General features: G+C 38.7%; 1 protein-coding gene across 2 annotated transcripts in view; it reads left to right on the forward strand.

Moving 5' to 3' along the window:
- Window positions 1-7,178, forward strand: part of ARMC1 (armadillo repeat containing 1) — a 32,265-nt gene extending 25,087 nt beyond the window's left edge. For both annotated transcript variants that reach the window (XM_004047101.5, XM_019032832.4), the window contains 3 exons: window positions 4,094-4,210; window positions 4,295-4,369; window positions 5,046-7,178. In XM_004047101.5, the coding sequence (XP_004047149.1) occupies window positions 4,094-4,210; window positions 4,295-4,369; window positions 5,046-5,237 (384 nt within the window). In that variant the 3' untranslated portion in view covers window positions 5,238-7,178. The remainder of the gene's footprint in view (window positions 1-4,093; window positions 4,211-4,294; window positions 4,370-5,045) is intronic.
- The last annotated feature ends 10,359 nt before the right edge of the window (window positions 7,179-17,537 follow it).

The following is a 17,537-nucleotide window of genomic DNA, read 5'->3' on the forward strand; positions in this document are numbered from 1 at the left end:
CAAAGCGTTGGGATTACAGGCGTTGAGCCATGGCGCCTGGCCCACAGCTTTTTCTAGTTGTGTTTAGGTGCTTAGGCTCAGGATATGGGGTTTAGTAAATAAGCCTTCCATATGCATATTGTCAGACCCAAATCAGTCCACAGCTATCTTACTGGAAGTGGGGTCACAAGACAATTTCTAGAAAGCTAGTTCTGATAAAGGTAAATTGATTCACTGGAAGATCTTAAGATATATAAAATATCTCCAATACCATGTGTTTAATTTTAATGAATAAGAATAATATAGTTTCTTTTTAAAGCTAGCACAAATCAAGTAATAAAACCCAGCAAAGCACACACAAAAATATAGGCTAGCCAGGTGTGGTGGCACATGCCTGTAATCTCAGCTATATGGGAGGCTAAGGCAGGAAGATTGCTAGAGCCCAAGAGTTCAAGACCAGCCTAGTCAACATAGCGAGATTCCATCTCAAAAAAAAAAACACAAAAAAAACGAGCAGAAACCAAACACAAATATATAGGCCAATATATAGTAAAAACATGATTACCAAAGTCCAAAATGAAATATTAGCAAGTTAACTCTAGTACTGTACTATCATGTTAACTTTTTTTGGTGACATAGCTTGGCACTAGTGATAAGTTTATTCCATCGATTCTCTCATTTGTTTCTGACAGCACAGAGAGATGTATATCTTCTTTCTTTCTTTATTTTTTTTGAGACAGAGTCTCACTCTGTCGCCCAGGCTGGAGTTCATTGTGACACGATCTTGGCTCACTGCAACGTCCACCTCCCAGGTTCAAGCAATTCTCCTGCCTCAGCCTCCCAAGTAGCTGGGATTAAAGATGCCCACCACCATGCCCGGCCAATTTTCTTGTATTTTTATAGAGACGGGGTTTCACTGTATTGGCCAGTCTGGTTTTGAACTCCTGACCTCAAGTGATCTGCCTGCCTTGCCCTCCCAAAGTGCTAGGTTATAATAGAAGGGGAAGTTGAGTTTAGAATGGTCAAATAACTTAACTGTTTACTCTACCTATGTAACTTTAGCTTAGTCAACATTTTTTGGACTAGGTAGTGTGACTTCAAAATTGAACTCTTTTTTTCTTTTTTTCTTTTTTTTTTTTGAGACAGAGTTGCTCTTTTGCCCAGGCTGGAGTGAGGTGGCATGATCTCAGCTCACTGCAACCTCCACCCCCTGGGTTCAAGTAATTCTCGTGCCTCAGCCTCCCAAGTAGCTGGGATTACAGGCACCCACCACCACGCCCTGCTAATTTTTTTGTATTTTTAGTAGAGACAGGGTTTTGCCATGTTGGCCAGGCTGGTCTTGAACTGACCTCAGGTGATCCACCTGCCTCGGCCTCACGAAGTGCTAGGATTACAAGTGTGAGCCACCGCTCCTGGCCCAGAATCGAACTTTTAATCACAATATTATAATTTCCTAGAAACAATCTAGTTTTATCCTGGAGTTGTAAATATGATTTAACATAGTGAAATATTTTAGTATAATATCAGTAAGTCAATAATTTGATAATTTGCTATTGGTATAGCTGTAAATATAGAAAATCCAGGAGAATGATCTGAAATTTCTTAAAAATATTTTAAAAATCCAGTGACATTATTAAATATATGGAAATCAGTTACTTCTTAAAAGGAGAAAAGTAGTTTTACTCTCCCAAACAAAACAAACAGCTAGGAAGAGTGCAGGGGTATTTTTTCTTTTTTTCTTTTTGTTTTTTTAAACCTAATGACCAGTGTGATAGTAGCAAGGGTATTCTTAATAAGAAAATACAAGACTTAATAAAAAAAATTAAAGGTCTTCAGTATTATAAGAAGACTGGAATAAATGGAATGAAATGCCTGTTTCTGAAAGTTTGTAAGGATGTTAGTTCTTCCTAAATTTGTGGACTTAAAATAATGCCAATCAGTCTGATGATTTTGGAACTTTATTTCCCGATCTAAAAGTTCACATGGTAGAATGTACTAATTTTTACAATAAAAAGGAGCACCTAATGTTAGGCATTATTTTAGATACCAGGGATACAGCGATGACCAAAAAGCAAAACTTTTTCCTCTCTTGGAGCTAGCATAGTTGGAGGAGGCAGGCAATAAGCTTGCTAAAAAAGTGTGTTAATTTATGTTAAAATAAAGATAAATTAGACTTATGAATCTCGTTTCTCACTGTCGCATGTGGTTGGCATTTAGTACCAGACTCTACCTGTGGTAAATTAGGCAAGTTGTTTTTCAACTTTTCACTTTCCTCACATTTAAAATAAGGGATCAGATTAATAGTATCCTAACTTATATATATTGTGTGAGCTTTACTTCACTTTCAAGTTTACCTGGTGTTGAATATGTGGAAGAGATAAACATGGTGCTATTTGGCACCAATCCTCTAAGGGGCTTCACCAAATGCAGGCCGCTGCAGAGCAGGGTCCAGACACAGTGCACTAGATGAGCCCACTGTGGGCCTGTGCTGTGCCACAGACTGACGTGTCCCAGGTCTCCCTGAGTAGTGTTGAAATGCGGAAGTAGGGAGATGAGCAATGGTATGAGCAGTTGTTTTGAAGGATGTGGAAATAAGTTTGAAAACTGGATATAGTCTACAGATTTGGCACGTGGGTCAGTTGCAGATTGACCCCTCAGAAATATAAATCAAAACTTGGTCTCAATACAGAAATCAGAAAATGTAGAGAGTGTGATTTGGTGTGTGGGCCAGAGGTGGAGGGAGCTATGAGGAGAAAATGCAATTAGTTTTTCCATTTTCACTTTGGATCTTGTATTGAGATGACCACTTGATGGTCAAGTGGATATGTCTGACAGACAAATAAGAAAGTCATATTGGAGTTAGTAATGTTAGTGATGGCTAAAGTGATGAGAATAGTCTTCTGAGGTTTGAAGCAGAAAGAAAATCAGTTTAGGAACTGGACTTTGGAGTTAAGGTGAGACAAAGCTGGAATAATCAGTGGGAAAGTGGAAGACCAGGATAATGTAGTACCCTGCATTGAAGTATTGAAGGGTACATGTTATATTGTGTTTTGAAGAGTATTAGGAAAATGAGAACCACACAGAGGGTATGTCTAACCCTTGAGAATGCAATAGTAACCATAAGAATGCCATAAATGGATGATGCAGTGATATTTGTAATACCAGGTGATTTAAGGAATAGTGACTTAAACACTGAATGCTCACTGATTCTAACTTCAGTCTATTGGAATTTATCCCTGGAGATTTTTAGGCTAGCGTGTGGATCATAAACCTTTTCTTTTTTTTTTTTTTTTTGAGATGGTGTCTTGCTCTGTTGCCCAGGCTGGAGTGCAGCGGCATAATCTCAGCTCACTGCAACCTCCGCCTCCCGGGTTCAAGTGATTCTCCTGCCTCAGCCTCCCGAGCAGCTGGGACTACAGGCACATGCCACCATGCCCAGCTAATTTTTGTATTTTTAGTAGAGATGGGGTTTTACCATATTGGCCAGGCTGGTCTTGAACTCCTGACTTCATGATCTACCCGCCTCAGCCTCCCAAAGTGCTGGGATTGCAGGCATGAGCCACCGTGCCTGGCCAAACCTTTTCTTTATAGGACCAGAAAGTAAATATTTTTGGCTTTGTAGACCATGATGGTCTCTGTCATAACTACTAACTCTGCCTTAGCGTGAAACTAGCCTCAGATAATACGTTAACAAGTGGGTGTGCTTGTGTTTCAATAAAACTTAGTTACAAAAACAGCTGGTGGACTATAGTTTTCCCCACCCGTGAGCTAGAAGAACCTCTGCTTTTCTGCTTTTTGGTATTTTTTCCCCCTGTGTTGTGTTCTGCTTTATTTAAGATGTAAATTAACATTGGCTAACTTCTTTCTGATAAAAAATTATTAAAACTACATATTAGTATTGAAGCTTTTAAAATTTAGCAGGAATTACTATTCTGTTGATCCTGTAAAATTTAAAAAATTTGACTAAGCACTCCCCCACTCTGCCCTGAAATAAGATGGTAAAACTGAAATAGGTCATTTGCTCTCTTCCCCCCTCCAAAATATAGCTTGGTTTTCGCTGATTTATTACCTTTTATTTGCCTATTTTCATAACAATTTGCTTTTACTTTTTCAGTCTCGGAGAAATCTATGTGAAGAGGCTTTGTTAAAAATTAAAGGTGTTATTAGCTTTACTTTTCAAATGGCTGTTCAAAGGTGTGTGGTGCGAATCCGTTCAGATTTGAAAGCTGAGGTAAGTATTTTAAAAGGCTGAATATATTTGAGATTACAGGTAAACAAATCAATTTCAAAATTGTTCCTTTTTATCTTGGCTTAGGCTTTGGCATCGGCAATAGCATCAACCAAGGTTATGAAAGCTCAGCAAGTTGTGAAAAGTGAAAGTGGAGAAGAGGTAAAAGTTGTATTTAATTTTCTTTGTATCCAGCTCACTCTCAATTATTTTTTATGGCTAGCAGATTGCCAGTATTTCTAAATTAATAGTGCCAAGTATGTAAGGATGTGCTGTTTCTTGGTTAACAGTTAACTGTTTTAGAAATATAGAGAGATCTTTTGTGGATATCAGAGTCTGCTCTTGCTGATTTTACATGGAAATAAAGGATATGTGTCTTCCTTGCATTTATTTTTAAATACTTTCTTCCTAACCTTAACTAATCTTGACAATCCAGAAAATAAAGGTGTAACCACTGGGCAAGTAAATAGGGTGAAAATCCTTGTCTGTTGCTACTCTTTTCACTAGCTTTGTGATGGGGGAAACAAATATACCTTGAGCTCATTTGGGTTCCCATCTCATAGACGGGAGGTTCCATGGCTATCCAGTGGCTGCAGTGGCTAGACACTTGCTTTAGTTATTATTACGCAGAGAGAGGTTGCTCATTTACTCCTAGAATTCAGCAGATCAACTTCTGAGTTCTTATTTGTACTCTGCTTACTCCTTTCTGTATTGACACAGTGCTCAGCAATTGGGCCTACTGTCATGTAAGAGGAAAATTTACCCTGAGAATAACCACGGTAATTAGAATAAGGAGTAAAGTTGATTTTGTAATAACTCTCAATATTTTCTGTATCAGATGTTGGTCCCATTCCAAGATACTCCTGTGGAAGTTGAACAGAACACAGAGCTACCTGACTACCTGCCTGAGGATGAGAGTCCCACAAAGGAACAGGACAAAGCGGTGTCCCGGGTCGGCTCACACCCAGAAGGTGGAGCTAGCTGGCTTAGCACAGCTGCAAACTTTTTATCCAGATCATTTTATTGGTGACTTCACTTTTGGGCTCAAGGACTGTGTGAACCAACAAGGGGCCAGTTTTCCATTGTTGTGGTGAACTGTCAAGTGCAATTTGCAATAAGTTATCATGAAAAGTTTTTAGATTACATGATCGCATATGCTGCATTTCACATTTTATTGGACATTTTACCCCACTGAGTGGTAAAAAGGACAGAGGCTACAGATGGAGTTGCTTTGTTTATGAAAGTATTTTGGTTTTGTTTTCTTTCATTTAATTGCCTCATATTTAAAAACCATGGGTCCACTGTTAAAACCACATGTGTATGTGCAGCTTTACATTTTATTTTACATGAAGCATGTGATTAGGAAAACTCATTTTCTTCTCAAGCCTCAGGACCTACCTGAAGAGAAGTTTTCTTGTAGCTCAAGTTGTGCATGAATTACTGAATATTTTACTGTGCTTTTCTTCATGAAGGGTACATGCTTTGTACTCTTCACTGAAAGCTGAAAACATTTCTTGTTACCCTCTTTTGTGCCTTTTTATTTTGCCAACCGTGTTTATAGAAAGGACATTACTAATGACATTTTGCAGATTAAAAACATTCATTTGAACACAGTAGTCCCCTAGAAAAACAACTCTACAAAAATTTTGCAGCCTTATTCATTATAATTTTAATAAAATTAACACAAAATCAGTCAAGAAGGAAACATGTATATTAGTGAAGTGTTTTTGGAGACTGTTTGAATGTGACCAAATGTGGTTCTAGTTGACTTCTTTTCACTTTGGCTTATATCAATTCTTGAGAGTTAATGTGTGATCATGATATTGCAAACAACTATAAATGGTCTCTAGGCCTTACTTTGTGATTATACATTATCTCCGGCTAGAAAAAAATAATGGTAGTAAAGAAACTGACAGACTGAAAATAAGAAAACAAAAATCAAATGCCTATAATACCATAATGCCAGTTTGGTATAAAGTCCAACTTCAAAACATGAATTGCTCGACAGAGTTCTATTCAGTAGGTGTTTCTTTGTATTGTCTTTTGTGAATTTATTATGAAAATGCTGCAGTTGTATTGAATGAAAAAGACCCAAATTACTGCTTATGAAGAAATAAAGCCAGCATTGATCACTTAATCCTGTTTCTCATGTCCAGCCAGAAAACAGAACTTCAGTGAAGGTAAGATAAATAAATACATACACATATTTTTTTTGGTAGATAAGTGCTAATTACATATATGTAATGCTTTATTAAATTTCTGAAATATTTGGTAACTAAAATTTTCTTTTTGGAAATTAATAAATCCAGGTACATATTAATGTTGATATGACTAAAAACAAATAGGAAGAAATTGAAATTTCTTTTCATCAACACGTAGAGCTGCTATTTTACTATTTGGAGAATATGATGTGAAAATTGGACCTCAGAGGGTTTCCTTGTGTTTTCATTGTAAAATACCGTCATCAATGAGAGTCTTGAGTTCACTAACATTGTCACCTTCTGGAGAGAGAGTTATTGGGGGGCATTGAGGATGATATTTTTTTACATGTGTTTGGTTTCTGATTCAAGTGACACGCACAAACTGAAAAAAAAAAAACAAAAAAACGACAATAACTTTCAGGGCACCTATTGCTCTAAATGCATAATATAACTTGCTGCCAGAACCAGATGTGTTTAAAAAAGAAAATAAAACCACCTTCTTTCTATAGCCATTAAAGCAAACTTTACTGTTCTAACAAATTTGTATTTTATTTTGCATTGCCACACATCTGCTTATCTAAAAACTCTATCCCTTTGGTAGTAATGTTTCAGGACAAGTAGGTATTTTTACAGCTTGATGTTTGTGTGTTCTAATTCTAAGAGTTCTTTATTCCAGATCATATAGAGTAGTTAAGACAACTGTAACAGCATTTTTTGAAATACACTGTAAAATAATAAAAGGTAACATAATTAAAATCGAGTGGATATTATATACTTGTGGTATAAGCATTATTGATTATTTATTTTTAAATTTTATTTTAAGTTCTGGGATACATGTGCTGAATGTATCATAGGTATACATGTGCCATGGTGGTTTGCTGTACCTATCAACCCGTCATCTAGGTTTTAAGCCCTGCATACATTAGGTATTTTTCCTAATGCTCTCCCTTCCCTTCCCCCCACCCCCTGATATGCCCTGGTGTGTGATGTTTCCCTATGTTGATTACTCTTAAGCCTGTTTGTATACACATTGCCTGGCACACTTCCCAGTTCCCTGCAGTTGTGCTACCTGACTAATTCCCATGCATCTTCCATTCGTTTCCTTCCTGACACCATACCTGCCTCTCCCCAGATTGGATTGCTGCTCCTGTGCATATACTCATTGTAGCATCTATCACATTATATCAAAATTGCATATTTACCAGTGTCTCTCCCCTGCTAAGCTCTCTGAGAAGAGAATCTTTTTTAAGTTTTGTTTTGCATTGACACATAATATTTGTGCATATTTATGGGGTACAATAATGATGTGAGTCTTCACATTAACCTTGTAGCTGTGCCTGACTTATAGTAAATGCTCAGATTTTTTTTAGGGGGAATGAGCAAAGTTTTTTTAAAAATCAGTAAAACATAAATATACTTGTTGGGCAAAAGGAAAAATGTTACATGTATTTTTTCTGGGCATGCTTATTTCTGATTTATCAATATTTAACAAATTTCAGCCAGGCACAGTGGCTCATGCCTGTAATCCCAGCATTTTGGGAAGCCAAGGTGGGAGGATTGCTTGAGCCTGGGAGTTTGAGACCAGCCTGGGGAACATGTGAAACCCTGACTGTACAAAAAAAAAAAAAAATTAGCTAGCTGTGGTGGCAAGTGCCTGTAGTCCCAGCTACTTGGGAGGCTGAGGTGGGAGGATTGATTGGGCCTGGAAGATTGAGGCTGCAGTGAGCCGAGATAATGCCACTGCACTCCAGCCTGGATGACACAGCGAGATCCTATCTCAAAAAAAAAAAAAAAAAAAAAGCAGGTGTCTCAAATGTCTTCATTTATTTTGTCATTTGGTTTTTATTTTTAAAAAATGGGAGGGAGCATAATATTTGCTCCACTGAATGGAGCTAGAATTATCCTGATTCTTACAGAATTTTTACGGGAGAATATGATATATATAAAATAGTGGTTTTGATTTTCTGTTTTATAACTCATGAGCTGTGTGATCCTAGGCAATATTTTAATCTCTAAAGTGGAGATTTATTTAATCTCTAAATTGGAGATTTATTAAAATGGAGATGATTCCTCTGCCTCATGGGGCCATTAATTAGGATCCAGTGAGAGATGAGTGCTTTGAAAACTAAAAATTTACCAGTGTGCAATGGATTTATTGTTACTAGAAGTTTCTCAAGTGGTAACCTTTTTTTTTTTTTTTTTTTCCAAGACAGTCTTGTTCTGTCACCCAGGCTGGAGTGCAGTGGTGCGATTTTGGCTCACTGCAACCTCCGCCTCCAGCGTTCAAGCAATTCTCATGGCTTAGCCTCCCCAGTAGCTGGGATTACAGGCACCTGCCACCAAGCCTGGCTATTTTTTATATTTTTAGTAGAGACAGGGTTTCACCGTGTTGGCCAGGCTAGTCTTGAACTTCTGACCTCAAGTGATTTGCCCTCCTCGGCCTTCCAAAGTGCTGGGATTACAGATGTGCGCTACCACACCTGGCCTTCAAGTGATACACTATTCTAATCATGCTTTATCTGACTCCTCATCTTCCTGTCTTCCCACATCCAATCAGAGAGTTTTTGTTTTTGGGGGTTTTTGTTTTGTTTTGTTTTTTGTTTTTAGATTTAGTCATCTGCTCTTTGATTTTTATCTAAATTTTCTCCCTTGGATAATTCATTTATTGTCAGGATTTTATTACCTTTTTGTAGATAATTTCTAGTGTCCACTGTACTGTCAACTTTTGATTGCTCTTTTTTTCCTTTGCAGTACCTATCAAATGTAAAGTCTGAATTTTAATTTTTATTAGAACTGAGCTCATGGTAGGCATGCAATAAGTTTTAACAAAAATGAATTCTCTGCCAGGCACTATACTAATGCTTTACAAATATTTATTCAATGAACCCTAGACCACTATGAGGTAGGTACTCTTAAATCACAGTTTTACAGATGGGGAAAAACGAGACAGAGATTAAGTAGCTCATTAGTGCCAGGTTATGGACCTAGTAAGTGGGGAAGCCAGGACTCAAACCTGGGCATTCTGGCTTCTGAGTCTCTACACCCCCAGGAGGCAGCCTGCATCTTGTGTTCCCCCACTGTGCCTTTCCAGATCTACCACCACCCTTCTAGTCCAGACCCTTTGGCTTGTATCTGGTCTGGTGACTTAATTCAGGTACCTGTTAGCAGTCAGAAACTCAGTGTCTGGAGACCAGAAAAGTTAGGTACATGAAAGCAATAAGCCTAGTCAGGCGACAGCACAGGAAAACACACAGAAAGCACCTGTCTAAAGGAAACCACATTATCCTCATATTGGTGGTTGGCTTTGAGAATGCACAGCTTTTGGACTTTATGGCTCTTCCGGACCCATCAGACACTACCAGAGCCACATAAGAAATGTCTGTCAGCCAGAAATAGGCTACTCTTCCTCCTAGAATGGCCCATTCTGTTATATCAGTTTAATCTTAATAGTATTTTCATCATTCTCAGCTCTAATGTCAACAAAGGCCTATGGACTGAAGTTTAGACTGCTTTGTGCAGCATCAAAATAGTCGCCAGCCTAGCCTTTCACAGTTTTGCCAGGATTAGTTCAGACTATGAAAGGCGCAGTTGTATATCTCATTGTTAGAATAACAGTCTGCTTTATTTAGCCTTGCCTATTATAGCGTAAATATTCTGTATTCATCCTGCCCTCTAGATCTTTTTTGTAATCTTTTTGGGAATTTCCTCCTTTATACTCTCATCTTTAAAATATTTTATTATGAAAATAAGCTCAATATATTACAGAAATGCATAAGAAAGCACAAACCACCTGTCATGTCACAACATAGTCTAGGTAACTGTGAACTTCTTGTTTCATTTTATTTTCATTTATCTTTTTACAATTTTTTTTTTACATTGGCAACATTTTCAAAATAGGCATCCAGAACTGGGCATGGTGGCATATACCTGTAGTCCTAGCTACTCAGAAGGCTGAGGCAGAAGGATTGCTTGAGTACAGGAGTTCAAGTTTAGCCTGGGCAACGTGGTAAGACTCCGTCTTGTAAAAATAGGCATCCAGGGCTGGGTGTGGTGGCTCACACCTGTCATTCCAGCACTTTGGGAGACCGAAGTGGGCAGATCACCTGAGGGCAGGAGTTCGAGACCAGCCTGACCCACATAGTAAAACTCCGTCTCTACTACAAATACAAAATTAGCCAGGCATGGTGGCACATGCCTGTAATCCCAGCTATCGGGAGGCTGAGGCAGGAGAATTGCTTGAACCCAGTGGGGTGGAGGTTGCAGTAAGCCGAGATTGTGCCATTGCATTCCAGCCTGGGCAACAAGAGTGAAACTCTGTCTCAAAAAGAAAAAAAAAAAAAAATGGCATCCAGCGGAAAGTCCTGCTTCTCTTCTTTTGAACCTTAGTTATTGGTTCCTCTAACCAGGGACAGCCATTTTTACCAATTTTGTATGCCCATCAGAGATATTCTACAAATTTACTATTTCATATATTTTTCCCACGCAAATGGTAGTATGATATCCTGCACCTACTTTTTTCACTTAAAGTGTATCTTAGAAGTTACTGTATATTCATGTATAAAGCAGCTCCCTTCTTTTACAGCTTCAAAGTATTATACTGTATTAATGTTCCATGATTTATTTAGTGCTTTGTAATCTTTTGTTCTTAAAAAAATAGTGCTATATAAGTATAGCTGTAGGAAGGATTCCTAGATGTGTAAATGGGCAAAGGCTAGGTTTTTAATTTTGATAGTTCTTTCCTCCTTAGAGAGTATTCCAGCAAGGTGTGAGAGTGGTTCCCCTCAACTTCTCACTGTGTTATCCCATGTTGGCCAGGCTGGTCTCAAATTCCTGACCTCAGGTGATCCACCCGTCTCGGACTCCCAAAGTGCTGGGATTATAGGCAGGAGCCACTGCGCCCAGCCTTAATAACTTTTAACATTACTTGAGCACTTATTATATCCCACACTATCTGTTGGACCTTTACTTGTGTTCTCCTTTAATTATCACAGTGGTCCAGTGAGGTGGGCTTTTTCTTACCCATTTTACACAGGAAACTAAAGCTTAGAAACAAAGTAACTGGTCTACGGTCATATCATCCTAAACGTGCCCGATCTCGTCTGAAATAAAATAACTGGTCTTAAATACACTTAAAAACTAATCAGTGGTAGGGCTGGTATTTAAATCTCAGAGGTCCTTCTTAGTGACCTTTTAGTCTGTTGCCCAAATAATTGCTATGAATGAGAGTGAGCCCAGGTTGAGAAGCATGACTTAGTTCTTGCACATTTAAGATTTTTGTTGTTACTTTTTTTTGTATTCTTTTCAACATTTTCAGGTTTTTCAACACCAGCTATTTGATTTTTTTCTACTCTTCTGCTCATAAGCATTTAATGGCTTACTGTGTCAAATCTAAATTCTTATGTTTTCAGGAATCCCCATAACCTGCTCTCCTTTCCTGTGAATTGACCTGACGCTCATATTTTTACTTAAATTGACATCTTTAAACTTCAGTAAATGCATTGTGTGCTTGGGAGTCCACTCATTCTCTTCTCCTCAACTTAAAAAATTCTATCTGTTCTTCAAGAACTGGCTATTCCATGAAGCTGTCCATGTTTGTTTTGGTTCTTGCTGATCTATTTCCCAGTTGTTCAAACTTTTCCAACACTTAAACAGTCTGCTGTATATTTAGCCACTGATTTTGTGTCATTTGTGTCTTCATTACTTAATGGGTTCATTATGTAGATTATGACAGCAGAGATCTCTTTCAAACCCTGTGCTTCCCCTTTTCCACTGCCCCCTTCCTTATCAAGCCAAACTGAAGCCTAACCCCAAGCCTCCTCTTTACTGGTGGCTTCAGGACCAGCCTGTATCCTGAGGTTCTTTCTGGCCCTTACTGACTCTGAAGTCCTTTTCTAACCAATTCCCCTCTGGTAAGGAGTTTAAGCTGATAAGTTGTGTAAGTACTGTCTTTCTCATGTTTAATTATTTCTGATGGAAGATAGTACATTAGAACACATTAACACTAATACTCTGTGTGTGATCTGTAGCAAATAGAAATATTCCAATTATGCAGAAGGAGCAAAATTGGGCAATGGAAAAGGCACTTTCAGGGGAAAAAGTATTTATGTGATTGGTTGAAAAGGAGAAATTTTACTTTAGAAATGAATTAGAAAACTGATAGGTAAGAAAGTGGCATAGAATGAATTGAAGTTGATAGTAGGGAATAAAAGAAGATGGAAAAAGAAATGAAATACATGGAAAATCAACTTTACCTACCTTAAAACAGAGTTATAGCAAATGTGGATGAAACCATAAGGCAGACTGAGAAAGAGCTGAGCCAGAAGCCAGACTCAGTTTTAGGAAATAAACTTCAAGGGAAAAATGAGTCATCACCTCTCAGTGCAGAAGCTCAGAGAAAAAGTACACTGCTTTAAGATAACTTGTATGTAAAAATAAAGATGTATACAATAAACTTTTGCTTATATGGGTATTTAAAATACCCATATAAGCTTATATAGGTATTTAAAATACCCATATAAGCTTATATAGGTATTTAAAATACCCATATAAGCTTATATAGGTATATAAAATATGCTTATATGGGTATATAAAATACCCATAAAGATATATACAGTAAACTTTTGCTTATATGGGTATTTACACTTTTAGTTTTGATTTTACTTGTTTTTTTTTTGAGATGGAGTCTCGCCCTGTCATCCATCCTGGAGTGCAATGGCGTGATCTTGGCTCACTGCAACCTCCGCCTCCCAGGTTCAAGTGATTAGCCTGTCTCAGCCTCCCGAGTATTTGGGATTACAGGTGCGTACCACCATGCCCAGCTAATTATTTGTATCTTTAGTAGAGATGGGGTTTCACCATGTTGGCCAGGTTGGTCTCGAACTCCTGACCTCGTGATCCGCTTGCCTCGGCCTCCCAAAGTGCTGGGGTTACAGGTGTGAGCCACTGCGCCCGGCCTGATCTTTTACTTAACTTTCTTTTTTTTTTTTTTTTTTTAGATAGAATTTCGCTCTTGTTGCTCAGGCTGGAGTGCAGTGGCACGATCTCGGCTCACTGCAACCTCCACCTCCCAGTTTCAAGCGATATTCTCCTGCCTCAGCCCTCCTGAGTAGCTGGAATTACAGGCGCCTGCGACCACGCCCAGCTAATTTTTATATTTTTAGTAGAGACGGGGTTTCGCCATATTGGCCAGGCTAGTCTCGAACTCCTGACCTCAGGTGATCCACCCGCCTCAGCCTCCCAAAGTGCTGGAATTACAGGAATGAGCCACTGCTCCCAGCCCTTTTATTTAACTTTTAATGGAAGTAGTATATATAGTAAAACTCTTGGAGATGGAAATCTACAGGCATCTATTCTCCTGTGATTCAATAGTAAATAACAAGTATAGGCAACTGTAAGGTAATGAGTTAGAGAAAAATTGAGATCCTGCTCAATTAGTTACAATCTAAGATGGGAAAGCAAGTCAATATTTTTCCTTCACTATAAAGTTTCCTAATGTTATAATAAAATAGGCCAAGGGCTGGGCACAGTGGCTGTTAAAGCACCTTTAAGTATAGCACTTAAAGGGTATCTTTTTTTCAGTTATGTCATTAAAGTCGGTTATCAAATATTTGAAAACCTATATTGTTCCATTCATGGTGCTACTCGGAATTATAGACAAGATCTTCACAGGATTCATAGTCTCGTGGGAAGGAAGGTCATAGGACAGATAACCACAAATGTGTCGTATCAGGAAGTTGCACAGTAGGTTTGGAAGACCTAGTGTTTGTGGGGTTGGGCAGTGGGAAACTCAGGGTAGGCTTTCTGGATAAATTATGGTTTCAGCCAGAACTTGAAAGATGAGCAGGAGTTAGTTGGCCAAGTGGGGGCAGGGAGAGCATTCCAGGCAAAGGGACCCCCATTGTGACACCTTTGAGTGAGGCTGCTGGGTCAAATCTAAAATGATACTGAAATGTTGGTGGAGGCCAGATTGAACAAGATTTTGCAGGCTCTTCGAGTCCCTGAATATTATAGTATTTCTTCTCCTAATGTCAGTAGTTCAACTGGTATTAAATGTTTGGATGTTAAACTAATAATAGCTACCATTTATTATGCTTTGCAGTTGCTAAGTGGTTTTGTCTAGTATTTGATCTTCTCAACAATCCTATGAGCTCTGTTTGAAGAAAAAGTGGACTTCACATATGGGAAACATGGAGCATGATTCAGTACTTGCCTAAGATGAGACTAGTCAGGCTACAGTGTGGGGAGTGGATTGGAGAGGAGAAAAGTGGATATGAGGCTACAAAGTTACAAGGCTTTTACTAACACATACAGTACAGGGGCAATGCTGGATGGTAAGTAGCAGTGAACGTGGAGAGAGGTGACATGTTTGGGAGATTATATTTTAAGGCCATATCACAGAAGAATGTGATGATTTGTTGTGAGGGAAGACTCCCAGGATTCTCAGTAGCTGCGCTGATGGTCTTGTTGCGCACTGAGCAATGAGCCACTGTTAGGATAGGATTGTAGGCAAGGTTACCAATAGGGGGTCCAGGGATGCATGTTTTAAGATGGGGGAGAGACAAGTATTTAAATGCTGGTGGGATGGATTCAGGAGATAGATGAGATATAGAAGAGAATGTTTGGCCGGGCACAGTGGCTCACGCCTGTAATCCCAGCACTTTTGGAGGCCGAGGTGGGTGGATCACATGAGGTTAGGAGTACGAGACCAGCCTGACCAACATGGTGAAACCCCGTCTCTACTAAAAATACAAAATTAGCTGGGTGTGGTGGCACATGCCTGTAATCCCAGCTACTCGGGAGGCTGAGGCAGGAGAATCGCTTCAACCCGGGAGGCAGAGGTTGCAGTGAGCCTAGATCACGCCATTGCACTCCAGCCTGGGCAACAGGAGTGAAACTCCATCTCAAAAAAAAAAAAAAAAAGAAAATTAAGCACAGTGAGAATGTGTTCAATCTTAATAATTTAGTCACTAATATTTTTTACATTAGCATGAATGAAGTAATTTCCATGACAGATCTTCAGATTTCTAGATTGTCATCTGCTTTCTCTTTTTTTTTTTTGAGACAGAGTCTTGTTCTGTCGCCCAGGCTGGAGTGCAATGGTGCGATCTCAGCTCACTGCAATCTCTACCTTCCAGGTTCATGTGATTCTCTTGCCTCAGCCTTGCGAGTAGCTGGGATTACAGGCATATGCCACCATGCCCAGCTAATTTTTTTTTATTTTTTATTTTTAAAATTTTTGAGACAGGGTCTCGCTCTGCCACCCAGGCTGGAGTGCAGGTGGTGTGATCTCGGCTCACTGTAACTTCCACTTCCTGGGTTTAAGCAATTCTCTCGCCTTAGCCTCCTCAGTAGCTGGGATTACAGGTGCGTGCCACCACACCTAACTAATTTTTGTATTTTTAGTAGAGATGGGGTTTCACCATGTTGGCCAGGCTGGCTTCAAACTCCTGACCTCAAGTGATCCACCCACCTCGGCCTCCCAAAGTGCTGGGATTATAGGCGTGAGCCACAGCGCCCGACCTTTCTCTTACCTTTTCATTTAATCCTTTCATTTAGTTCAGTGGGTCTCAGCCCTGTTGATACATTAGAATTTCCTAAATGCTTTGTGTGTGTGTGTGTGTGTGTGTGTGTGTGGCTTTTTTTTTTTTTTTTTTTGAGATAGGGTCTGTCTCTGTTGCCTAGGCTGGAGTGCAGTGGCACAACCATGGCTTACTGCAGCCCCAACCTCCCAGGCTCAAGCAATCCTCTTGCCTTAGCCTCCTGAGTGACTGGAACTACAGGTGCAAATGGCCATGCCTGGCTAATTTTTGTATTTTTTATGTAGATAGGCTCTCACTACATTGCCCAGGCTGGTCTTGAACTCCTGGGCTCAAGCAATCCTCCTGCCTTGGCCTCCAGAAGTGTTGGGATTACAAGCATGAGCCAACACACCTGGCCAGCATATTTTTAATAAATACCAGTCTGTGTTCCCACTGCAGACAACTGAACCAGAGTTTCTAAGGATGGGGCAAGGGCTTGGGTATTTTGTAACCATGTTGTGGTTATGCTTATATGCAGCCCAGGTTGAAAAGCATGACGTAGTTCCTGCACATCAAAGATTTTTATTTTGATTTTTTTCTTTTTGTATTCTTTTCAACATTGTATTAACATACAGTGCACATCTAAGATTTAAAGATCTTCTGAGACCTGTTACCTTAAACTTTTGCTCCATTTAGTAAAGCTCCTTCTTCCAGCCAGCTGGTTTCAGAAACTACACAAATCATGAATTAGAACAAAAACATGTATAAAAACCTTTGATTGTTAGTTGGATATCTTTGCTATTTCATTATTTACTAGGCGTTGTATGGCTTTTAGTGTGCTCATTTTACCCTTGTGCTTATGTCTGATCAGCTATTTGACAGCAGATACTCTTCTAGATTTGAAATTTCTTTCAATCTTTTTTGTAGATAAGTCTAGATAAGTGAAGCAGTGGGAATGCAGAAGGAACAAAGAAATCTGTAACTGGTTGTGAGGTGTAAACATCATTGCACTCAGACCATAGATTTGAAGTTTCTTAACCTTGAAACTCTATTTTAGCTCCAACTAGTATTATTTTAAAATAGGTGGTTTAGCAACACATATATCCAAAAATGGTTAGATTCTCCAGATATCCAGAATCTAAGCCATCATCAGAGTAAAAAGGTAAGAATATACTTCAAAGTTTTCTCAAGACAATCCTGGCCAGAATGCTTAAGTTTGAGTCGTCAAATACTTAACAAAATGAATGTAAAAAATTTAGCACTAGCAACTAATCAACAAACATGAATATAAATGCTTTAGTATGAAGAAGCCATTGATAGTTGTAATAACTTTGCATTGTTAATTGGTATCTTATAAATTACAACTTATTATGCAAACAAAATTATGTTGGTCTATAAATATTCGTTAAATGTACATGTTTCCTGTACATTTATAAATTCTCCATATGAAAAATACTCATCTGAAATGCTAAAAGCAAAAATGTTATCAGTAGAAAAGCAGCTATTTTATGACTTTTTAAAGCAAGTTATGTCTGTTATTTTTCACCTGTTTCAAAGGAATGCATAAGATGCTTTTATAAGTGTTTTTGTTCATGTATAACATACTTAGCA

Source organism: Gorilla gorilla, chromosome 7, assembly GCF_029281585.2.
Source record: "Gorilla gorilla gorilla isolate KB3781 chromosome 7, NHGRI_mGorGor1-v2.1_pri, whole genome shotgun sequence".
Lineage (NCBI taxonomy): Eukaryota > Metazoa > Chordata > Mammalia > Primates > Hominidae > Gorilla > Gorilla gorilla.